Source organism: Sciurus carolinensis, chromosome 6 (assembly GCF_902686445.1).
Source record: "Sciurus carolinensis chromosome 6, mSciCar1.2, whole genome shotgun sequence".
In the NCBI taxonomy this organism is placed as follows: Eukaryota; Metazoa; Chordata; class Mammalia; order Rodentia; family Sciuridae; genus Sciurus; species Sciurus carolinensis.
The window spans coordinates 133,826,385-133,847,343 of record NC_062218.1 but is presented as its reverse complement, the minus strand read 5'-3'; the positions used below and the strand labels follow the sequence as shown (position 1 = coordinate 133,847,343).

Below are 20,959 nucleotides of genomic sequence, written 5' to 3'. Positions count from 1 at the left end.
ACTGATCTTTTATTTGAGTTTTTAAAAAAATCACTATGCTGATTATAAGAAATTAACTGTACTAATATTTAATTATATATTAACAATGGGTGCCTCTCAGATGGTTGGTGCTCTAAATGAAGAGTGGGATCCCACAAATGTAAAGAGGATAGCAGCAACTCCTTCACTCATGTTTGTTTTCAGTATAATGCAAAATGGCATATATTCCTATTTTTGACTAAAATGTCCCTCACTAAATTGACAAATGCCTTTAAAAAATTCCTGCAAAATAAAAGCAAAAAGAAACTGGCGGAGCTGACACTAGTTCTATTCCTGGTATTCCTTAGATACCATCATTTGTTTTAAGGCCAAATTTGGAAAAGAAAGCCAAAAGAGCTAGAAATTAACATGAAGCCATTAGAAATGTAGATTTTTTTCCAGATATCATTATCAACCTATGTGTTGGTCTTAAGATACTAGCTTACACACACACACACACAAATCCGTGTGTGTATATAACATTTGTAAGAATGATGCACATATTGAGGATATATGTTCATGCACAGTTTAAAAAAAAAAAAAAAAGGGTTGTGTCCTATTACTACAGAGAATGGGTTAGAGGAGAGCAACACTTGACATGGAAACCAGCTGGGCACCACAGTCTAAGTTAAGAGACCAAAGATGACTGCCATAGATGTGGAAAGAACTGGACACAATTTAGAGATATTTAGGAGTTTGAATCAACAGGTCCTGGTTATTAATTAGACATGGGATGGGGGTATAAAGAGAGAGATGCCTGAATTTCCACCAAAATACACTGGATGGAGGAGGAACTGTTAACTGAAATAGCAAATGGTAGAAGAGGAACAATATTTTTGGAGGAAAGATTAACTGTCTTGAAAGAAGACTAAAGGAGATGGTCATTCCACTTCTAAGCATTGCTGGAACTCAAAACATTATAATCCTGGCATGCTCAGTACTTTAAACTGAAGGACACTGAAAGGGCCTTTGAAGGTCTCTGACCTCCTCTCCTCTTCCAGTCCATCATTCTCTCCTTAATTAAGCAATTCACAGAAACCAAAATTCCTCTTCTCCAAGGAAGCTGGAGAAACTAAGCCCCTCTCCCGAAGCAAGTCATAAAATCTAAAAAAGTTCACTCTCCTTTCACCCTTTAAGACCCTCATTCCAAGAGGGATCTACCTGGGAGGAAGGAATTTTGTCCAGAGAAATCAAAATAATCTGAACAGGCAGGCCTTGCTGGGTTTCCACCTCCATCTATAACCACTGCCATTAGAGCATGGTCTTTGTTTAATCCCATTTCCACACAGCTGTCCAGTGTTCCCCAAATCTAAGTGTAAAAACAAAATGTTTTGAGCCTTAATTTCTGAAGGTTCCCATGTCACCTAAAACTTGGATTGTTATGGTTTAGATATGAGGTGTCCCCCAAAAGCTCATGTGAAGATCATGTAAGAAAGTTCAAAGGTAAAATGATTGGGTTATGAGAGTCTCATATCCACTTGAATAGATTAACTGGGTGATAACTTTAGGCAGGTAGGGTGTGGCTAGGAGAGTTGTGTGGCTGGGGGCATGACTTTGGGGTGTGTCTTTTGTCCCTGGTGAGCAGAGCATGGTCTCTCTCCAGGCTTCCTGATTGTCCAGTCCCCAGCTACTTTCCTCAGCCATGCCCCTTCTGCCTTACCTTGGGCCCAGAGTAAAGGAGTTTGCTGTGGAAAGAAAGGCCTCTGAAACCACGAGCCAAATACATTTTTCCTCCTCTAAAATTGTTTTTGCCAGGGGCTGGGATTGTGGATCAGTGGTAGAGTGCTTGCCTAGCATGACTGAGGCACTGGGTTCAATTCTCAGCATCACATAAATCAAATGAATAAAATAAAAGTTTATCAACATCAAAAAATGTATTTAAAAAAATTGTTCTTGTCAGGTCTTTTGGTCACAGTGGCAAAAAAATAAAAAGACTATAACAAATAAATTTGTTATATTTTTCTCTTGTTAACCAGTCGTTTGTTATGGGAGTGTTGGCCTTGACCCTTATGAAGGATGAGGAAAAGATATCATACTTTTCTGCCCCTACAGCTTTTATCCGATAAAATGTGTATATGTGTACTAAAAGATATGTACAACATTTATGATTGTACTTCTTCTGGGGGGGTTGTTGGGGAGTGAACACAAGGATTTGCTCATGCTAAGCACAAGCACTACCACTGACCTACATCCCTAGCCCCTGACTGCATTATTTATAACCACCTAAAAGCAGGCAACAGACATGTCCTTCAACAACAGAATGGAAAACTATGGTATTTTCATAGCCTGGATCACTAACCTATTGCTGCGTGTAATAACATGAATTTATCTAATATGAAACTAATCACAAAATGCAAAAAATGTATACCATGATTCCCAAGTAAATTGCAATATAACAGGAAATATATTTATCTTCATCAATAGTTCAAGTAGAGTTCCTAAAACCCCTGTAATTTCCTAAGTAACAGAGGTGAGATGAGCACCTTGTTCTTCATAAAAAGCCCAACCTTACTACAGTTTGTACAAATCATATGACTCTTAAGAGTCTGGGGACTGGTTACCAGAAGAACCAACCATGTCACCAAAGAGTTGGAATAGCTAGGTGCGGTGGCACACACCTGTAATCCCTGCAGCTTGGGAGGCTGAGGCAGGAGGATCATGAGTTCAAAGCCAGCCTCAGCAACTTAGCAAGGCCCTAAGCAACTCAGTGAGACTCTGTCTCTAAATAAAATATAAAAAAGGGCTAGGATGTGGCTCAGTGGTTCATCACGCCTGGGTTCAATCCCTGGTTAAAAAAAAAAAAAAAAAGGGGGTGGGGTGGGGGGGTAGGGTTTGTAACTTTTAGTTGACCCCACTAACCCAACTTCTGGGGAGGGAAAGGTGCTGGCAACTGAGTTAATAACCAATGACCAAAGATTTAATCAAGCATGGCTTTGTAATGAAGCCTCCACTGAAAGCCTAAATAACAGGGTTCAGAGAACTTCAGGTTGTCTAACATATCAACATGGCAGAAGGGTGAACCCAATCCTTACCTCTACAGTAACAGAAGCTTCTGAGCTCAGGACCCTTTCAGACCTCATCCTACATACTTTTTCATGTAGCTATTTACTTGTACCTATAATAAACAGGAATAATAGGTAAAATGCATTCCTGAGTTTTATGAGCCACTGGAGAAAATTATGTAATACAAGGAGGTCACTGTGGGAACCTTCCAAATTGTAGCCAAGACAGATATCCTAGAACCTACTACTTGCAATTTACATGTGAAGTGGGGAGATTTTGTGGGATTAAGCCCTTAACCTATGGGGTCTATGCTGACTCCAGGCAGTTAGTGTCAAAAATCAAATTACAGGTCATCCAGTTAGTGTCAGAGAAGAACTAGAGAACTATTTGGTGTGGAAAACCAACATATTTGGTGTCAAAAGTGTTGTGAATAAAGATAATTTTATAAATACAGTTTAAAAACAGGCATAATCTCTGGTGTTCAAAGTTAGGACTGTATTTACTTTGGAGGGAGGAACAAGGAGTAGAGACAGGAAGGAGAGACAGAGGGAATTATGGAGCTATCAATTCCCTACATTTCCAGTTCAGGTTTATGATCACATCAGTATGTTCACTATGGTAATTCATCAAGCCATAGACTTGGTACATATTACAGCTAGTAAAAATATTAATTTAAAAATAATCTCATCTCATTCCCAGTTTAAAACCCTTTAATACTCTGACACATGGTACAACATGAATTACTCTGAGAACATTATGCTAAATGAGATAAACCAACCAGTCGAAAAACGTCAAATACTGTACAATTTCATTTACATGAGGTTCATAGAGTAATCAAACTTACAGAAAGTAGAGGGCTGGGGATATAGCTTAGCAGTGGAGCATTTGCCTAGCATGAGAAGACCTGGGTTTGATCTACCACTGAACTGGAAGGAAGGAAGGAAGGAAGGAAGGGAGGGAGGGAGGGAGGGAAAAGGAAAAGAAGATAGTTAATAGGGCTGGAGAGAAGAAGTAAAGAATTGCTGTTTAAGAGGTATACAGTTTCAGTTTACAAGATAAAAAGGGTTCTGGAAATTGGTAACATGACCGTGTGAATGTACTTAGTACTACTGAACTGTACACTTGAAAATGGTTAAAATGGTAAATTTTGATCCCATACTTGTGGCTGAACATGATGTGTAGTTATAATGGTCGTGTATTCGTATGTGAGCATAGAAAAGTTATGTCTGATTCATTCTACTGTCTTTCCTATTCTCATCCTCTCTCCCTTCCCTTCATTCCCCTTTGTCTAATCCAATGAACTTCTATACGTCCCCTCCCTCTCCTCCCTTGTTATGGGTTAGTATTCACATATCAGAGTGGATTTAAAATTTCTGATCCAGATGAATTTAGTCTGGTGACACCATGCAAATGAGGAACTGAATGACTGACAGTGATTTGAGGAATCACAGAAGCTAACCTGTATAAAAAGCACTCCAATATTTACAAAATGATAAAGGTGAATTGTGCCAACAATGAACCAGTTAGGGTACTGGTTCCTTAGCAAAATTTCAGAAATGTTATTAAAGAAATAATCTGTAGACATTATGAAGAGAAAGCTGTAACCCAGGGTGTGAGTCCAGGTTCACTATATGAAGGAGGCATGTCTTCTCCAAAGATGTCCACATCCTAGCCCCAGGACCCGTAAATACATTAGGTTAAATGTCAAGGGGGAATTAAGGTTGCAGATGAAAGTAAGGTTGATAATTAGCTGACCTTATGAGGTAGAGAAGACCTTAGACTTGTAGATGGGTGGGTCTTTTAAATGCTTAAGAGAAAGTTAGTCAGAGAGAGATTTAAAGATAGGGAAAGGGTCCATGTGACAAGGAATGCATGGTAGACTTTACAAGCTGTAAAAGGCAAGTAAATAGATTCTCCCTAGAAACAACCTCTTGAAGTAATGCATATCTTGCCACTATCTTGAATTCTACCCTGAGACCCATTTCAAACTTCTTACCTCTAGAACTTTAAAAAAATTAAATTTTTGTTTTTTTAAGCCACCTCATTTATTACAGTGGCAATAGGAAACTAATACATTATGGCTAAGCCATGAATGACTCACTTCTTTTCCTTCTTTGCTATAGTTACTGGTCTACTCAATTAGAAACAGAGTAAATAACATACCTTTATGTTTTTTCCACCAAAGTCTTTGATTATGCCTTTTAAGATATAAGACAAAGAAATACATGCTAAAAGCAATTAATAAATAAGGAAATTCTGTAAAATGTCCCCCAACCAAGAGTACTGATTTATGTCAACCATCCTAGGTTTTTAGCAACACATGACAAACATTTGTTCACTCACACTTTTCAGCATTTTTATCAATAACTTAGAACAGAAGATTCTTAACTCTGGGTCTGTGGACCATTTGGAGCTTCTAGAGAGAACTGAAACTCCTAAACCTTATGACAAGTTTTATGTATATCTATATAAACATGTGTTTTTCTCCAGAAAGGTCCACCAATTTCATCAAAATCCTAAGAGGGATTCATGACATTCAACTAGTGATACAAGACTATTAGAGTAAAGACTAGATGACAATTCATGCTTCAAACAATCTCTTAACAGGCTAAAAGAATAGGCTGAATCCAGTGAAGATAAAATTACATGGCTTTGGAGCAGATCTGTGGAAAAAGGTTCAGAAGTAAGTTCAGTATGAGTCAGTAATCAGGATTACCAAAATAACATGTATGACCTTAGGCAGTTGTCCAGGAAGATGGAAAGAGTTCTGTTCTGTTCTATACTGGCAAAACCAAACCCTGCAATACTGTGTTGAACTCTGAGCTTTCCTTTTTATCATATTTTATTTGATTCCTGTGGCTGTCATAACAAAATAATCACCAACTTGCTGGTTTAACCCATTATGTCCCATCATCCTACATATATGATACCTATAAAACAAATACCTTTTTATTATTTATTTACTTAGGTACTGGGGATCAAATCCAAGAGTGCTTTGTCTGCAATAGGATACCTATAAAAATGCTCAATTTAAGTTTTTATAGGTATCCTATACATAGGATATAGGTAATAATAGGTTAAAGCAACAGAAATTTATTATCTCACAGCTCTAGAAGCCAGGAGTCTGAGATTGAGGTGTTAGTAAGGATGATTCCTTTTCTGAGGGAGACACAGTGTCAAGTCTATCTCCTGGTTTCTGATGGTTGCTGACAATCCTTAGCTCTCCCTGATCGTGTGGCAGAAATCACTACAATCTGTCTACCTCCTTCTTCCTATGGTCGTCTTTTTTGTGTGCCTCTATATTCACTTCTCATAAGACTATCTAGTCACTGGATTTAGTGCTCATTCTAAACTAGACTAAGATGATGTCATCTTGATCCTTAACTAATGACATCTGCAAATACCCTATTTCCAAATAAGGTTGCAATCTGAAGTTCTAGGTGGATATGCATTTTTGCACAACACTACTGAACCTATTTCTCGGTCCATACTGGCTGTGCTATATTAAAATACCTTAGATGGAATAATTTATAAGCAGCATAAATTTATTGCTCTCAGTTCTAGAAGACAGGCTACCCAAGACCAAAGCACCAGTAGATTTGGAATATGGTGTAGGCTGGCTCTGCTTCAATGATGATGCTTCCTCCATGTTTGCACATGGTAGAAAAGGGCAAACACTCCCTACGGCCTCTTTTATCTCTTTTATAAGGGTACTAATCCCACTAGTGAGGGCTCTACCCTCATTACTTAATCACTTCCTAAAGGCCCATACTTTTTTTTTTTTTTTTTTTTTTTGGTGATAGTGGGAATTGAACTTGGGGCTTTGCATGTGTTAGGCAAGTGTTCTACCACTGAGTTACACCTTTTACCCCTAAAAAAAATTTTTTTAAGACAGCGTCTTGCTGAGTCTCCTAGCTAGCCTCAAACTTGTGATTCTCCTGCCTCAGTCTCTGAGTAGCTGGGATTACAGATATGTACTACCACAACTAGCCCTGCTTCTTGATGTTATCACACTGGGGATTAAGTTTCAACACACTAACTTTGGGGGAACACCAACACTCAGATCATAGTAATCCACAATACCCTGAATACTAATAGACAAATGCATTGAGGTTTAAGATATCACATTCCTAAAAATGGTCACCAGAAACAGGGATATGAAGCCTAAAGGTTAAAACACTTGAGTAAGACATAGAAATTAACAATTGTCTACAAATAAGCAAATCAATTTTTCTTTTTGGGTTGTAAAGACATTCTAACATTCAAGTTTTCCAGAGATGAATATGGCAGGTTGCTGTCACTGCATTTGTTCAAGCTTAGTTGTACATTTATCTTTTAGTAATGATGAAGCCTTAGATGGGAGGCTAGATTTGTTGATCACTGATGGCCATTAAGTTCTAAGAGCCTATAATTCCTCTCCTGTGTCTCCATCTGTCCCTTTAAATGGCAATTATACATAACCAAGAACTGTAAAGCTCCACTAATACAGTAAACACTGAGGGCAGGGGGACAGAGGTGAATAGAATGCCAGTTAGAAAGAAAACACAGAAGCCCTAGGAACTGAAAGGATATCAGACTGGTTTAGCAAATGAATGGGGTTAAATGAATGAATGGCATGAGGAAGGAGAAGGGGAAGGCTGGAGTTAAACCAAAGAGTAAGTACTCATATACCACAGTGGAAGTCTAGATTTCCATTCTAGGGGTGATGAAAAACCAATGAAGGGGTTGGAGATAATAAATTCTAAGCAAACTTCGATTATTCTGTCTACTGGAGAGGGAAGAAATTGAAGGAAGTTAAGAAACAGAAAGACCAAGAAAGATAAGAGATGATAGTTCCCTGGACTAAGATGGTAGCTATGAAAATGGCAAGCAACAAATAGATTTGATACATTCTGAAGGTAAATTCTGGATAAATTACATGTAGTATATAAGGAAAAGAAACAAGAGTAACTCCTAAATTTGTTTAAAAACAAGAGTAAACAGTGATGTTATTTACTGAGATAGAGAAGACTGGGAGCAGTGGTAGTAGATTGGGGTAAAAAAAAAAACAATCAAATCTCCACTTGGGGACTTGAGATATTTAAGAGAAGTTACCAAGTAGGCAGTTCAATGTATGAATCTAGAACTCAGGAGACTAGTGTAGGCTAATAAAGCAGATATAGGAAGAGGTGACAAGATGCATGCTGAGAGGGAAAAAAATGTCTCAGAGAGTTATCTTCATTTCTTAACAATAAAGTATTTTTGGACTACTAGAAATTATTAAGATTGCTTAGAATTTATTATTGCCAACCTCAATCAGCTGCATTCTAAGATTTTCTCCAGCAACATTTATATGCTTGGCTATAGGAAACACAGATAATGTTAAAGTACATGGTTCATCCATGATGAAGATGTTGACAAATGTAACACAGGAGAGAGGTAAAAAAGGGGGTAATTAACATGAAAAAGCACATTATTGCATCAAATAAGGTGATCCTCATTTGAATGAGAAGCCAAGAAGAAGCTAAAAGATAACACTTTATCCAAAGAAGGCCACAGGATCACACTATATTTTACCTAATGGTGAGGGCTTAACACAATGGATTTGGGGAAGGAGGCAGTTGCCAGAGAAAAGGGAAACACTAAGAGTCAAGCCATGTAATGGCTACTATAATAGATTATTTTAGACCCATGAGCCTAGAATAAATCACTAGTTAAACAGCATTTCCTGATTTCATAGTTCAAGTAGATCTCCTGAGATATTGCTTAATTTCTACACAATTCTAAACTCCACAGCATGTCACTGGAGTTGGAGAACAGTTCAGATGTTTGAAAAATAGGAAACTTCTTCAAAGGAGAAAAACAACAGGAACAATGAGCAAAGGGGAAAGAGTGGGAATCTTGTATGTATCTATGGAAAAGACAAATTCATCCAATGACTTACAAAGCATCACAGTTGTCCCCTCTCTCCGCCTGTCCACAGGTCCCAGAGGCAACCAACTTTTAACAATTTCTAGTTACATGGCCATCATAATCTTAAAAAGAATAATAGCCATCATTTCTTGGTTTATCAACTCTGGGTATCATCTGTGGATTCCTGATGTCACTAATCAGGATTTTGCTCACTTATTTTTCTCCATCTTCTCTTTCTCTTGACTTCATTATTTCATTAGTTTCCTGTGTCGTTAAATCATTCTAGTTTCTTCAACTGCAGACTACCTCTGAAGTCCTCACCCTGTGAGATAAATATACAGGATCCCTCAGTTACCCATAACATTTCTTTTTTCTCTTCCCTTCTCTATCCTTGTCATTTGTGTCTATAAATTCTTGAAGTTGATAACATTAACTTTATGCTCTGAAACTACAATTAAGCCTATCTTTTAAATAGAGATTAATTCTAAATAGTGAAAAACAACAAAAATAAAAGTGTTAATATCATCATAATGTAAATATTACAGAAAAGCTGAATCTTATGCTAGGATTTCATACCTTCTCCAGAATTCACTTACTGCTCAAAATCACGACACATTTTAACTTGTTTTACATCCAGACCAAGTAATCTTGGTCCTAGTATTGCTCTTACTAGGGAAAAAAGCTTGCCCTTTTCAACATACTCCTAGTACCTTTCAATTTCCTACTCATTTCTAACCAATGCTTAGAATTCTATTTTCCTTGAAGATAGGGAATAAACTTTTTAAAAAAAGGGTGTGTGTGTTTGTGTGTACGTACACGTACACTTATATTCACAGTGGGGGGTATAGCTTAGTGGTAGAGCACCTGAGTACTTGCCTGGTGTGTGCATGGTCCTGCCAATTGATGCCCAGCACCACCAAATAAATAAATAGATAAATAAACCTGTAGATATTTATTTCTAGTTATCCCCTTCAGATAATATGAGGTTTTTTATCCCCCTTTTCTCTCATAAAGACTTTTTTCTCTTTTGTAGTAAAAAGTAACGGAAATAAGTTTTGTGTTAGTGGGGATCAAATTCAGGCCCTTGCACATGCTAAACATGTGCTCCATCACCGAGCTACACACATCCCCAAGCTACACACATCCCCAGTCCTATGGTAATTTTTAAAAAATAGACATATGTCATTGTTGATCTAGTTGATACTAACAACCCTTTTTTATTTCTGCATATTACTTTGAGCCTTTGTTGTAAACAAATTTAACACATAGTTCAATCACCTTGTATTTAGTTTTGTAACATACATAGAGCTTTTACAAAGATCACCTTTTATGGCTGTGTAACATTCCACTGAGTGGATATATCATAATTTATTAAACCCACTTGGGAAGCAGTACAAAAAAGTGGTTAAAGCATGGGCGCTGCCACCAGTCAGGCCTACATCAAGTTCCAGCTCTGCGGAATTCCCAAGGCCACAAAGTGAGTTACTTCAGTCTTTAATTCACACAACACTAATTGCTCAGCACCACCCTACTATACTCCAAACACTACATTAATCACTAAATATACAAGAGTGGACACAAGAGACAGGATCCCTGCCCTCAGAAACAAAGAAAATAGATATATAATTTCCAATCACCGTTAAGTGCTATAAAGAAAAAAAAAGGCACTAAGTCAAAGACTGGAGTGCCCTGAATTCCCCATGCACAAAATAAGGATAATAGTACCACCTAAAGCAGTTACGAGGATTAAATATAATTTGTGTGCACTATTCTTGGTATACCTTGGTATATACATACCAATATGTGTAAACTCCATTACTGCCTGGTATAAAGTGAAAACACTTCTTTTTTCTGTCAACAAACCCTACACATTTTCAAGGCATCACTGCAAAAAGTTTGATCTAGGTCTTTTTTTATATGTTTCCTTTTATCTCCTTGAACACACTGATATAAGGGTTATTTTAACATCCTAATCTGCACTTTTCTTTTTTGTCATTTTGGGGCCTTTTTCTAACAATTGTTTTTATGTTTGTTATGGATTATACTTTCCTGCTTCTTAGAAGGCCTGATAATCTTGGATGGGAGGTTTGAGATTTTATGTTTTTTGGAGGTGGGTTTTCATATATTCCTTTAAATACTACTGTGCTTTGTTATGGGACAAGGTACTTGGAATCAGTCTGATTCTTTTAAGGTTTGCTTTTAAGCTTCCTTAGTGGGGTTCGAATCAGGCTTGGCTCTGAGAACAACTTGAGCACAGAGTAGGTGTTTATTAAGTGCTTCCACTGCATTCCCTGTGCATTAAGAAGTCTTTCTACTCTGATTAGTGAGAATATGAACTATTCTCAGCCTTGTATGAACTCCAATAACTATCCTGCCTACTAACTTCTGGCAGTTCCTCAACCCAGCCTCCAGTGATTTCTTCATGAGATGTATAGAGTGGTGCTAAATCAAAGACTTGAGGGGACATATCTGCAGCAATCCAGAGCTGGCTCTCTGCATAACTCTCTCCTCTGCAGACACTGGAGCTGCCTTAGCCTCCTGGAGCTCTGAATTCTTTATGAACTCAGAAGACTGCCTATGTGGGTTGCCCAGCACTGTACTGCAGCCTGGAAACTCTCCCTAGGCAGTAAGATGGAAGACAATGAGGAAGCTCCCTTATTTATTTCCCTACTCTCAGGGATCACCATTCTATGCTGCTTATTGACCCATATCTAACACTGCTGTTTCAGAACTTTGTTAAGTTTTCTATTCAGTTCAGGTGGGAATGTAAATCAGTGCCTGTTGCTCCACTACGGATGGAAGTAGAAGTTCTCAAATTTGAGTTCAAATTCCACTTTTTCAATAAAACCTTTCTAGACTGCACGTCCAAATAACTTTTCATTTTTTGATCTCTGTGCCATTTACAATCTAGCACAATGGAAGTACAGTCCAACACTGCCCACGCTCCCCCACATCCAAACCTTCCTAAGATGCCTGACATCAGTTTCACTACTAGACCACGCACCACAGGTCTAAATACAATCACATGAATTTGAGTGGCTTGCTACCACCAGACACAGTCCTAGGTGCTTGGCCAAAACAAAGAAGACATGATCTCTAGTTTCCAGGAGTTCACAGTTTGGGATAATTTAGGAGTCAAATACTTATCTACAGTATAGTCTCTAATGGGAAAAATAAGGTATAAATATCCACTTAGAACAGAGATAAAAATTGTTCTCAAAGGACCAAGGAGTGTTTTAGGCTCACAAGTCCTATAGGCTCTTGTCACAACCACTCAACCATGGTGGTATGTCACAAAAACAGCTACAGACACTATGTAAACAAATGGACATAGATGCATTCCAATAACACTCTTTGCAAATCCCTGCTTTAGATCAAAATCCATCTGTAAATTGAAGACAGCCTGTGCAGTCTTTTAGTGACATGTCCTAGTTGTGCTATCCAGATAGGGCTGATCTTGTCAATATGACCAAGTTCTCTTCGACAGGAATTATATACCATGTCATTTGCCACACCACAGGGCTTACATAACAAGTACAGAGTAGGCATTTATTAAGTGCTTGGTGATGCATTTCTTTTTAAAAAAATTTTTTTTAGTTGTTGATGGACCTTTATTTTATTTATTTATTGATTTATTTGTGGTGCTGAGAATCGAACCCAGTGCCTCACGCATGCTAGGCAAGTGCTCTACCACTGAGCCACAACCCCGGCACTGTGACGTGTTTCATTTGATGTCTGAAGGATTCCCCTTGTTTTATTAAAAACTGCCTCCAATAGTAAAGTAAGCTATACTATCAAGTTTATGGAAAATAATGAATGCCTAGTGCATAAAATACTTAAGGATGATAAAATAAAAGTTGATGTTTTAGATAAATTTAATAGTTTCATTATGTAAATAGGTCAAGACTGCTGTATTTTAAAAAACTAGCCCTAAGACTATCCATTCATCCCCCTGATGCAGGTGAACATGGCCCAAAATAGTAAGACTTCCTGTATGAGAATTATGTAAAGAGAGCAACTAGTTCATAAAAATAAGTTTTCTTGGGCTGGGGTTGTGGCTCAGTGGTAGAGCCCTCACCCTGCACATGTGAGGCACTGGGTTCGATCCTCAGCACCGAATAAAAATAAATAAAGTGAAGGTATTGTGTCTACCTACAACTAAAATAAAATATTATTTAAAAAAAAATAATAAGTTTTCTTTATAGTTCCTCTCTTTTAAACAAAATTCTCATTACCTTGCTTAGATAGGCAACTTATTCTCAATGACTTTCAATTGTCAAAATCTAAATCTATCTAGAAAAGAAAAGGATTGGACACACTGCAGATATTTTTAGACTATTCAATGAAAAAGATAAATTCACAAAACTAACAATCACATTATTTTCATCACTGCATAATATGTGCACATATACATTCACATACACTGTGATAGGTTTGAAAAGAACAACACTCTCCTTAATGGGTATATCCTGACAGGTTGATTTTAAATATTTGTCTTCTTACATCACAGTCACACCTTGTTCAAGGTGAGAGGGATGGCTCTTAGAAGCTACCTATTCTTTCCAATGGAGGATTTCCTTTTTATACATTCAAAAGAATGCTCTGTAGTTTGTTCATTTCAGGAGTAAACATAAACTAAAGGTGAGTTTGGCCTTTTTGAAATAGAACTTGAGCTGCCCTAGATCCAGATGCAGTGCAAGATTAGCCTGCACAAAGTGAGGGAGAGCTCGTAGGCTTTGTCATGTGACATGCAGCTAAACCTTATCTCCTCTCAACAACTCTCACTCAAGGTTGTTTTTTTTTTAAACCTAAGGATCATATGTGCATTTCTATTAACTATTTTTCTTGTAACTTCAGCCCATCATTCTATACACTGAGGTCTTAGGAATCCTGAACCTGTTATCCAGTATATTAGGTTTTTATCAAAATCACTGGCACAGCAATCAAAGACCTTCAAAATGTAAAGGGCAGGAAGAAAAAGTTAAAAGTTGAAGGAAGAAAGCATAGAAAACACACATGAAGGGCTCTGGTGTAATAGTAGCAGATTAGAGACTTGGTGGGGAAGTCAAGTGATTTTTTTAAAAAATATTCTAATATTTATACACTAAAGGAAATCATCTAAAGGTGAAGAAAAAACATGGTATATAAAGACATTTTCTAGGCTACAAATTTCAAAACACATACATTCCCCTCCTTTTTCTCCTTAACTAATTATGCTGACATTTAGCTTTTAGAATCTCCAGTTCCTTTTGAATTCTCTTTCTGAATATTCAGAGTCCCTGCTCCCAGGATCATATACACTTCTTCTCCAAATATTTTGAAATCTCTAACTATGTCCAACAGATCCTGCCTCTGACATTATGAATTCCAATACTATGACTCCTTGCATCCAAACTCCCACTTTTACATCAATCTTCTTTGCTGTTTATGAGAATTCTAAAATAAATTTCAGGTTCATTAAAGGAGCCTGTTCATCCAATAAGATCACTCTTTTTTAAACCTAAAAAGAGAATAATTTTTAAAAAATCTTATTGCAGTCCTACAATCAAAAAGTCATTAAAAAAAAAAAGGTTTATTATTTGGTAAAATTGTTCTCTTAAGACTGTAACACTCAATCCAGAAAATTTCTATGCCAGGCAAAAAGTGGCAGATACCAAACTCTTCCCACCAGCACATCTGCATACATAATTACATCATCGACACAGGACTTTCTCCTCTCCCAACCCCCATTCTGGACTCAAACAAAAAGTTAGTGTGCACACACATAAAGCGCATTTACAATGTCTGCTCCACAGTACACACTAGCTGGTCTGCTTTGCAAAGGTATTAAACATTTTGATCCTAGTTCTAAACATTCTGTGTCAGTAAATAGAAAAAAGTAACTATGATCTGTGCATAAAACCAAGACACACTTCTTTAAAACTCCATTTCTAAAAATGAATTATCAGTTAAAATGTGAAATATGTTAGCACTTAACAAATGAATTTCCACTCACCAATGTATTCTATTTAAAGACAAAAATACATATTCAAAGTATGACACTTGTTTATGAAGTATTTTATTAAAAAGTATAATACTTTTTAAAAACACCTAAGGAAAAACATGCCAAATTTTCTTAAAGGTAGAGGAAAAAATAAATCTTATTCAGTAATTCATACAGGTCTAACTTTGTAATTCATACAAGCCTAAGGGTAGCACTGTAAAACATGAAGAAAGATTTCACAAATCAAGACACAGATGTAAAATGAGCCATCATAAGCTTTAGAAAAACTGTAAAAAAAAATCTTTTGTCTTTACATTCATTCCGACCAGTCACTCACCCTCAAAATGAATTTTCATGAATTTCATATCTACTGACCACAGCAGTTTTTGAGCCAGGAATTCTGTCTCATAACTTGAGTATGAGTATAATTTGAAATCATTTTGCTTAGTGTCAACACACTCAATAAACATGTAAAAAAATTCTCTCCAATTCGAAACTTTAAGAGTATAAAGGTTATAAGGAATATAATTTTTTAAAAAATACATAAAATTTTGTAACTCACTAAATCGAGATTATAAAGTTCCCCCAAATCATTCCTACTTTAAATCATTTTCTTAAACATGAGTAATTTGAATAGACTTCTACCACATTCTTTTTTAAAAAGAATGTGTTTTTAAAATACACAAGCAGAACATGCTGGATTTCATATAAACCCATAGATTTAGAAACAATTTACAGGTGGATTAACTTATAAAGATCCCACTAGAATACCAGCTTCAAAGAGATTTCAGTTTATTCACTGCTGTTGCCCTTCTCTCATCACCAGTGCCTTGAATGGTACTTGGCAAACGGTAGGATTCCAATCATATTTGCTGGAGTGAAAGAACATATGCATGAAGACCCTTGGTACAAAGTCAGACTCAAACCACTTGTGGGATCCCACCATTACCACCACCATAAGAAAACCCAGAGGATTTCTCCTGTGATACAAAATGACACCCCTGCCCCCACAATCAAGGAAAGGGAAGATCAAAACTTGCAAAAAGTGACCTCACACTCAATTTTCACACACTACTTCACAAATTTGTTCATTTTTTTTTTCAATGTCTAAAACTTCAAGAATCTGAATTCATATACATAGTTTTAACGGGTCTCCTCCTCAAAGAATTCAAGATGCATCTATACTTCTAAAAAGCCTTAAGAGTTAAAAATACTTCATCATTCCAATTTACAAAGAGACTGAGGCTAAGCAGCAGAATTGCTCTGCCAGTGTCACACAATATATGTACAGCACAGGTCTGACTCAGAACCTTTAATCTTACAATGATACTTTCCCAGTGAGAGGGTAACAAGACTGACCTTCATTCACACATCACCTACATTAATCTCCAAGAGCCTTCTACTGGAACACCTAAAACAAGCTTTCTCAAAGATGGGGTTTTTGTTTGGGGTGACAGAGAAGGAACAAATTGTATAATGACATCAAACACTTTGGGGGCAAGAATCCAAAGTGAGGGCCATAGATCTGGGGTCCCTGAGGGAATCAAGCCTCAAAGACAAACCACAGATTTCAAAACACTGTACAGGGCCAGATCTTACTCCAGAACAGCTTGCCTCTCTCTTCCTCTTCCTACCCTTCCACGTGACCCTCCTGGTTCTCCCCACCAGAAGATAGGCTAAGCATTGTTAGTACCATAGTTTGGCAACATTGTGTGTCCCAACCACAGTGACTGGCACAAAGCAGGCACACAAATATTTACTGAATGGACCAAAAACAAAAGTTGTTTCTAGGGCCAAGCTAGGATCCTAAACGCTGCTTTTAACAAAGCATAAATGAAAAATGCACCTTAAAGTCCCTGATTATTGGCTTAAAATGAATTTTTAAGAGTTCCATCTATGTTGGGGACAGGCTGTACAGGAAAGCCTTACTATGATTCTTTCTCCCCAGTCAGACTGCCTCAAAGAAGAAAACTATTTATTTAGCATGTTACCATACAAATACAGAACTCAGAAGAGTATGATGTTTTAATATTTCAGACTATAAAAGCAAACGCCATTACCTTATTTAGGTTTCCTAGTTTAGATCATTTAAACACGAATAGCAGTTAAAAACAAACAAACAAAAAAACTCCTCTCATATTCTCAGGATGAGAGTGGGGGTGGAGAAGATGGCAGACATTTTCCAGAAAAGTTCACAGTGCGCCAAAAACCCCCCAAATTTCTCCCCAATGTGGGAAACGTTTTCTTTTAAAACACAACTAGTAACTTAGGCAAACACAAGTTTTGCACCAAATTATTAACTAAACAGAGTCCGGGTTTACAGAAAAACATAAAGATAAATCAGATGGCTTCAAAGACAATTCTTGATAATTTACCAGTTTCTCTCTTGGTCGGCACCCCTGACCAGAAGACTTGGCTATTAGTTCCAATTGGTCTAATTCTTCTTAATGTGAAATTTTCCGGAGTCAAATTACAGTAAAACTACTGTGGCAGTACAAGAGCCAAAAGCAACAGGGAAGATTTCCATTTTCCTCTTTCAAACAACTCCCGCCCCAATTTACCACTTAAGAAAAAGGGCACGTTTTGACGTTAGGAAAAGGGCCTCTCATCCTCTTCGAGATCCAATGCAGCGTTAAATCCGTGATTTCAGGAACAAACCTGCCGGTTTAAGATCTCATCCACCATGAATTAGTTTTGCGCTCCTTGCACCACCTCCTTTGTTTAAGCTGTCCCTGCAAAACTCGCAGTTCAATGCCCTCCAGTAAACAAGCTACCTAAACGAAAAAGAGAACGTTCCAAGTCTTAAAAAAAAAAAAAAAAAAAAGGGAGGGGGGAGGCAAAAAGGCTTCTGGAGCCTCATTCCCAGCCGTAAGCAGGCCGGGTTCCACATCGCGGAAACCTCGACCCCGCGGCGGTCCGTCCAGCGTCGCGGAACGGGCGAGCCCGGGCCGGCGATCGAAGACCCCGGCCCCGCCACCTCCGCGCGCCCCAGCTCTCGGCAACCACCGCCCGCCGCCAGACCTCAGGATCCTTTTCCCCCGGCCCTGTCCTCACCTCCGTGGATGGGCAGTGGCGCCAGCACCTGGCCGCGGACCTCGGCCTTGGGCGAGTCGAGCCCGTAGCGCCCGCGGTCTATGCGGAACGTGAGCGGGGCGCCGCGGCCGGGCTCCTGCACCGTCACGTTGATGAGCGCCGTATAGTACTCCTGGCTGGCGTTGTCCGCCCGCGCTGACCATAGGCTGCAGGTCAGCAGTGCGAGCGCGGCGAGCCGGGCCGGGCCCGCCCGCGCCGCGCTGCTCATCGTCCCTCCGGCCGCCGCCGCCGCTCGCGGACCGGGCTCCCAGGCCGGCGCTGAGAGGCGGGGCGGGCGCGGCCGGGGCTGCGGCGGGGGCGCGCGCGCGCGTCCTACGCGGAGCCGAGCACGAGCACAGACCTTTTCGGAGCCGCGGCCCCGCCGCTCGCCACTCTCACGTCCGCTGCCCGCCGGCGGGGACGCGCCCATGAGCTCCTCGCGAGGACCGCAGGTCAGGCCGCGCGCGGTCGTCTCCTCAGGGACCTTCGAAGGCTGAGGGGGTGGTTCCCCTCCATTGCCCCGGTTCGGTCCTGCCGAGTGGGGGCACCCCGGGCGGACACAGCCGGGATTGGGAGAGGTAGCTTCGGGCGAATCAGTCCAAGGAGGGTCAAAGGCGCACAAAGTCTCACTAGTCCAGGCTGCAGCCCCCGGAGCGCGTCCGCCAACCCAGCGGCAACGCGCAGGCCTGAGGCGCAGCCCCGCCCCCGCGCATGCGTGCCAGACGCTGTCCGCTCCCGCCCGCCTGCACGAGGGCCCGGGGAGGTCCGGGCACCTGACAGCCAGTTCCTGGCTGTAGACCCCGCAAGGCTTGATAGCCACCGGGTTTGGGGCCAGGAAGCTTTCTAAGGACCTGTGGAAGCGTTTGAGACAAACGAAAACCACGTGAAACTTTAAAAGTGTGGTTTTAAGTTAAATGTCTTTGAGATTTAAATCTACAAGTCTTATAATTGACATCTTGAGGGTAGGGGTGTCTCTATATATATTAAAGTGTCGAAGGTCTATTAGTCCTGGAAGTACAAGGGCAAAGAGTGGTCGACAAGAGCCACTAAAGACTAGACAAAAACCTCCTTGAGTCCTAGGTAAAAAGATTGTACAGTCCTCTCTAGTATTAGCAAAGGATTGGTTCCAGGACACCCCTACACACACACATCAGGATACCGAAATCCACAGATGCTCAGATGGGTAGTATTTGGATAGAACCTATGCACATTCTCTTGTTTACAAATCTCCAGATTTCTGGTAATACCTAATACAATGGGAAGGTTATGAAAATAGGTGTGATACTGTATTGTTTAGGGAATAATGACAAAGGGAAAATTCTGTACAGGGGCAATTTTTTCTGAATATTTCAGACCTGTGATTGGTTGAGTCTGAAGATGGGGAACCCATGATGAATATAAAGCACTTTCTGTAGTGAGGCCTATTTCCAACACACACACTCATCACATTAAGATAAAATGAAGAGGGCAGAATGAACCTAGCTTCAGGTGCAGCTAAATCAAAAACCTGTAAGATGATTGTGGCGAGGATGAATGACATCTTCTGACCAGTCAGAGGTGGGTCTCCAGCCTTCTACAGTGGGAAGGGGTTGAAGGCAGCTTGGACCAACCAAATGTACTAAGAATCCTGGAGATAAGACAGCATCCTGAGAGAAAACTGAAGTGCACTGCATCCAGGGAAAGGATATGGATGCAGTGCAGACTAAAATATCAGATGTCCATTGGTATTTCTGTGGTCACATCCTTTACAATTTTCACATCCTCCAATTTTCTCCCTTCTGTCTGCCCTGTCATTTCTTCCTCTCTCTAGACCAGACCCTCCTCTTGACACTTGTTTTTACTTACTTATCATGAGGAAGTACAGCTCCTAGATCAAAGCAACTGGGTCCTGGTCTGGGCCAGCACTTAGAGAGGGCTCTGCTCTGCTCCTCCTACTGTTATACCCCTCCTCATAAGGCAAGGATTCCTTAGGACCAAGGTATCCATGCTTAGGTATCAGAGGCCCTGGAATTCTTTGCACAAACAGCCCCAGGCCACTCCTAGGACCTGCCTAAAACTCTTCCCCACTGGGGATCTACTTCCTCTGCCCCTCCCACTTGTTATGTCCTGGCTTGGTCCTATGCATGATGCACATAGCTCCTATTCCCTTGTCCTTACAAGGATCTTGCAAAGAGTGGGGTGCCCATGCTTCCTGACATAAGAGATTATTATAGAGGCCCACAGACATCACCCTTTTAAACCAAGTAGTGAGAAGGCAGTTCCTTTTAAAAGCTCTCTTTTGGCCCCTCTGAAGTTGTCAAGGAGAAAGTTCGAACCAGAGTTTTTAATATTTCCATTGTACTTGCTGATCTCCCCTTTAAATAAAAGTGGAACAAGGTCTGTGTGCACAGAGTTAGCAGGCATCAGCATCTGGAGCAATGTCAACACCAACCTGTTTTGGAGCAGTGTAATTGTATTTAGTTTTTATGGAGATTTTTCCTCTAGGGTGAGTGGTTTTTCTTTTATTATAGTTATATAAATCTACCTTTTTAAAAAATTGTGGTAAAATACACATAACACAAAATTTAGCATCTTCACTATTTTTCAATGTACCACTTATTGGCATTAAGTACACTCTCATTGTTGTGTAACTATCACCATTATTCATCTATAGACCTCTTTTCATCTTTCAAAACTGAAACTCCATACCCATTAAATAGCTCTGCATTCTCCTTGTCCTTAACCCCTAGCAACCACCAACTACTTTCTGTCTCTATGGATTTGACTGTTCTAGGTAACTCGCATACGTAAAATCGTTCAGTATTTGTCCTTTTGTGAGTGGTTTGGTTCACTTAGCATAATATCCTCAAGATTCATTCATGGTTGTAGAATGTGTCAGACTTCTTTTATTAAGACTGAATAATGTCCCATTGTATATCTGTACCATGTTTTGCCTCTATTTATCCACTGGCAGGCACTTGGATCGCCTCCACCTTTTGGCCTTTGCCAATA

The 20,959-nt window shown here is 39.5% G+C and overlaps 1 protein-coding gene across 2 annotated transcripts in view; it reads right to left on the bottom strand.

The window, feature by feature from the left end:
* Positions 1–18,651, bottom strand: part of Rnf130 (ring finger protein 130) — a 94,686-nt gene extending 76,035 nt beyond the window's left edge. For both annotated transcript variants that reach the window (XM_047555007.1, XM_047555008.1), the window contains exon 1: positions 17,951–18,651. In XM_047555007.1, the coding sequence (XP_047410963.1) occupies positions 17,951–18,398 (448 nt within the window). In that variant the 5' untranslated portion in view covers positions 18,399–18,651. The remainder of the gene's footprint in view (positions 1–17,950) is intronic.
* Between the last annotated feature and the right edge of the window lie 2,308 nt (positions 18,652–20,959).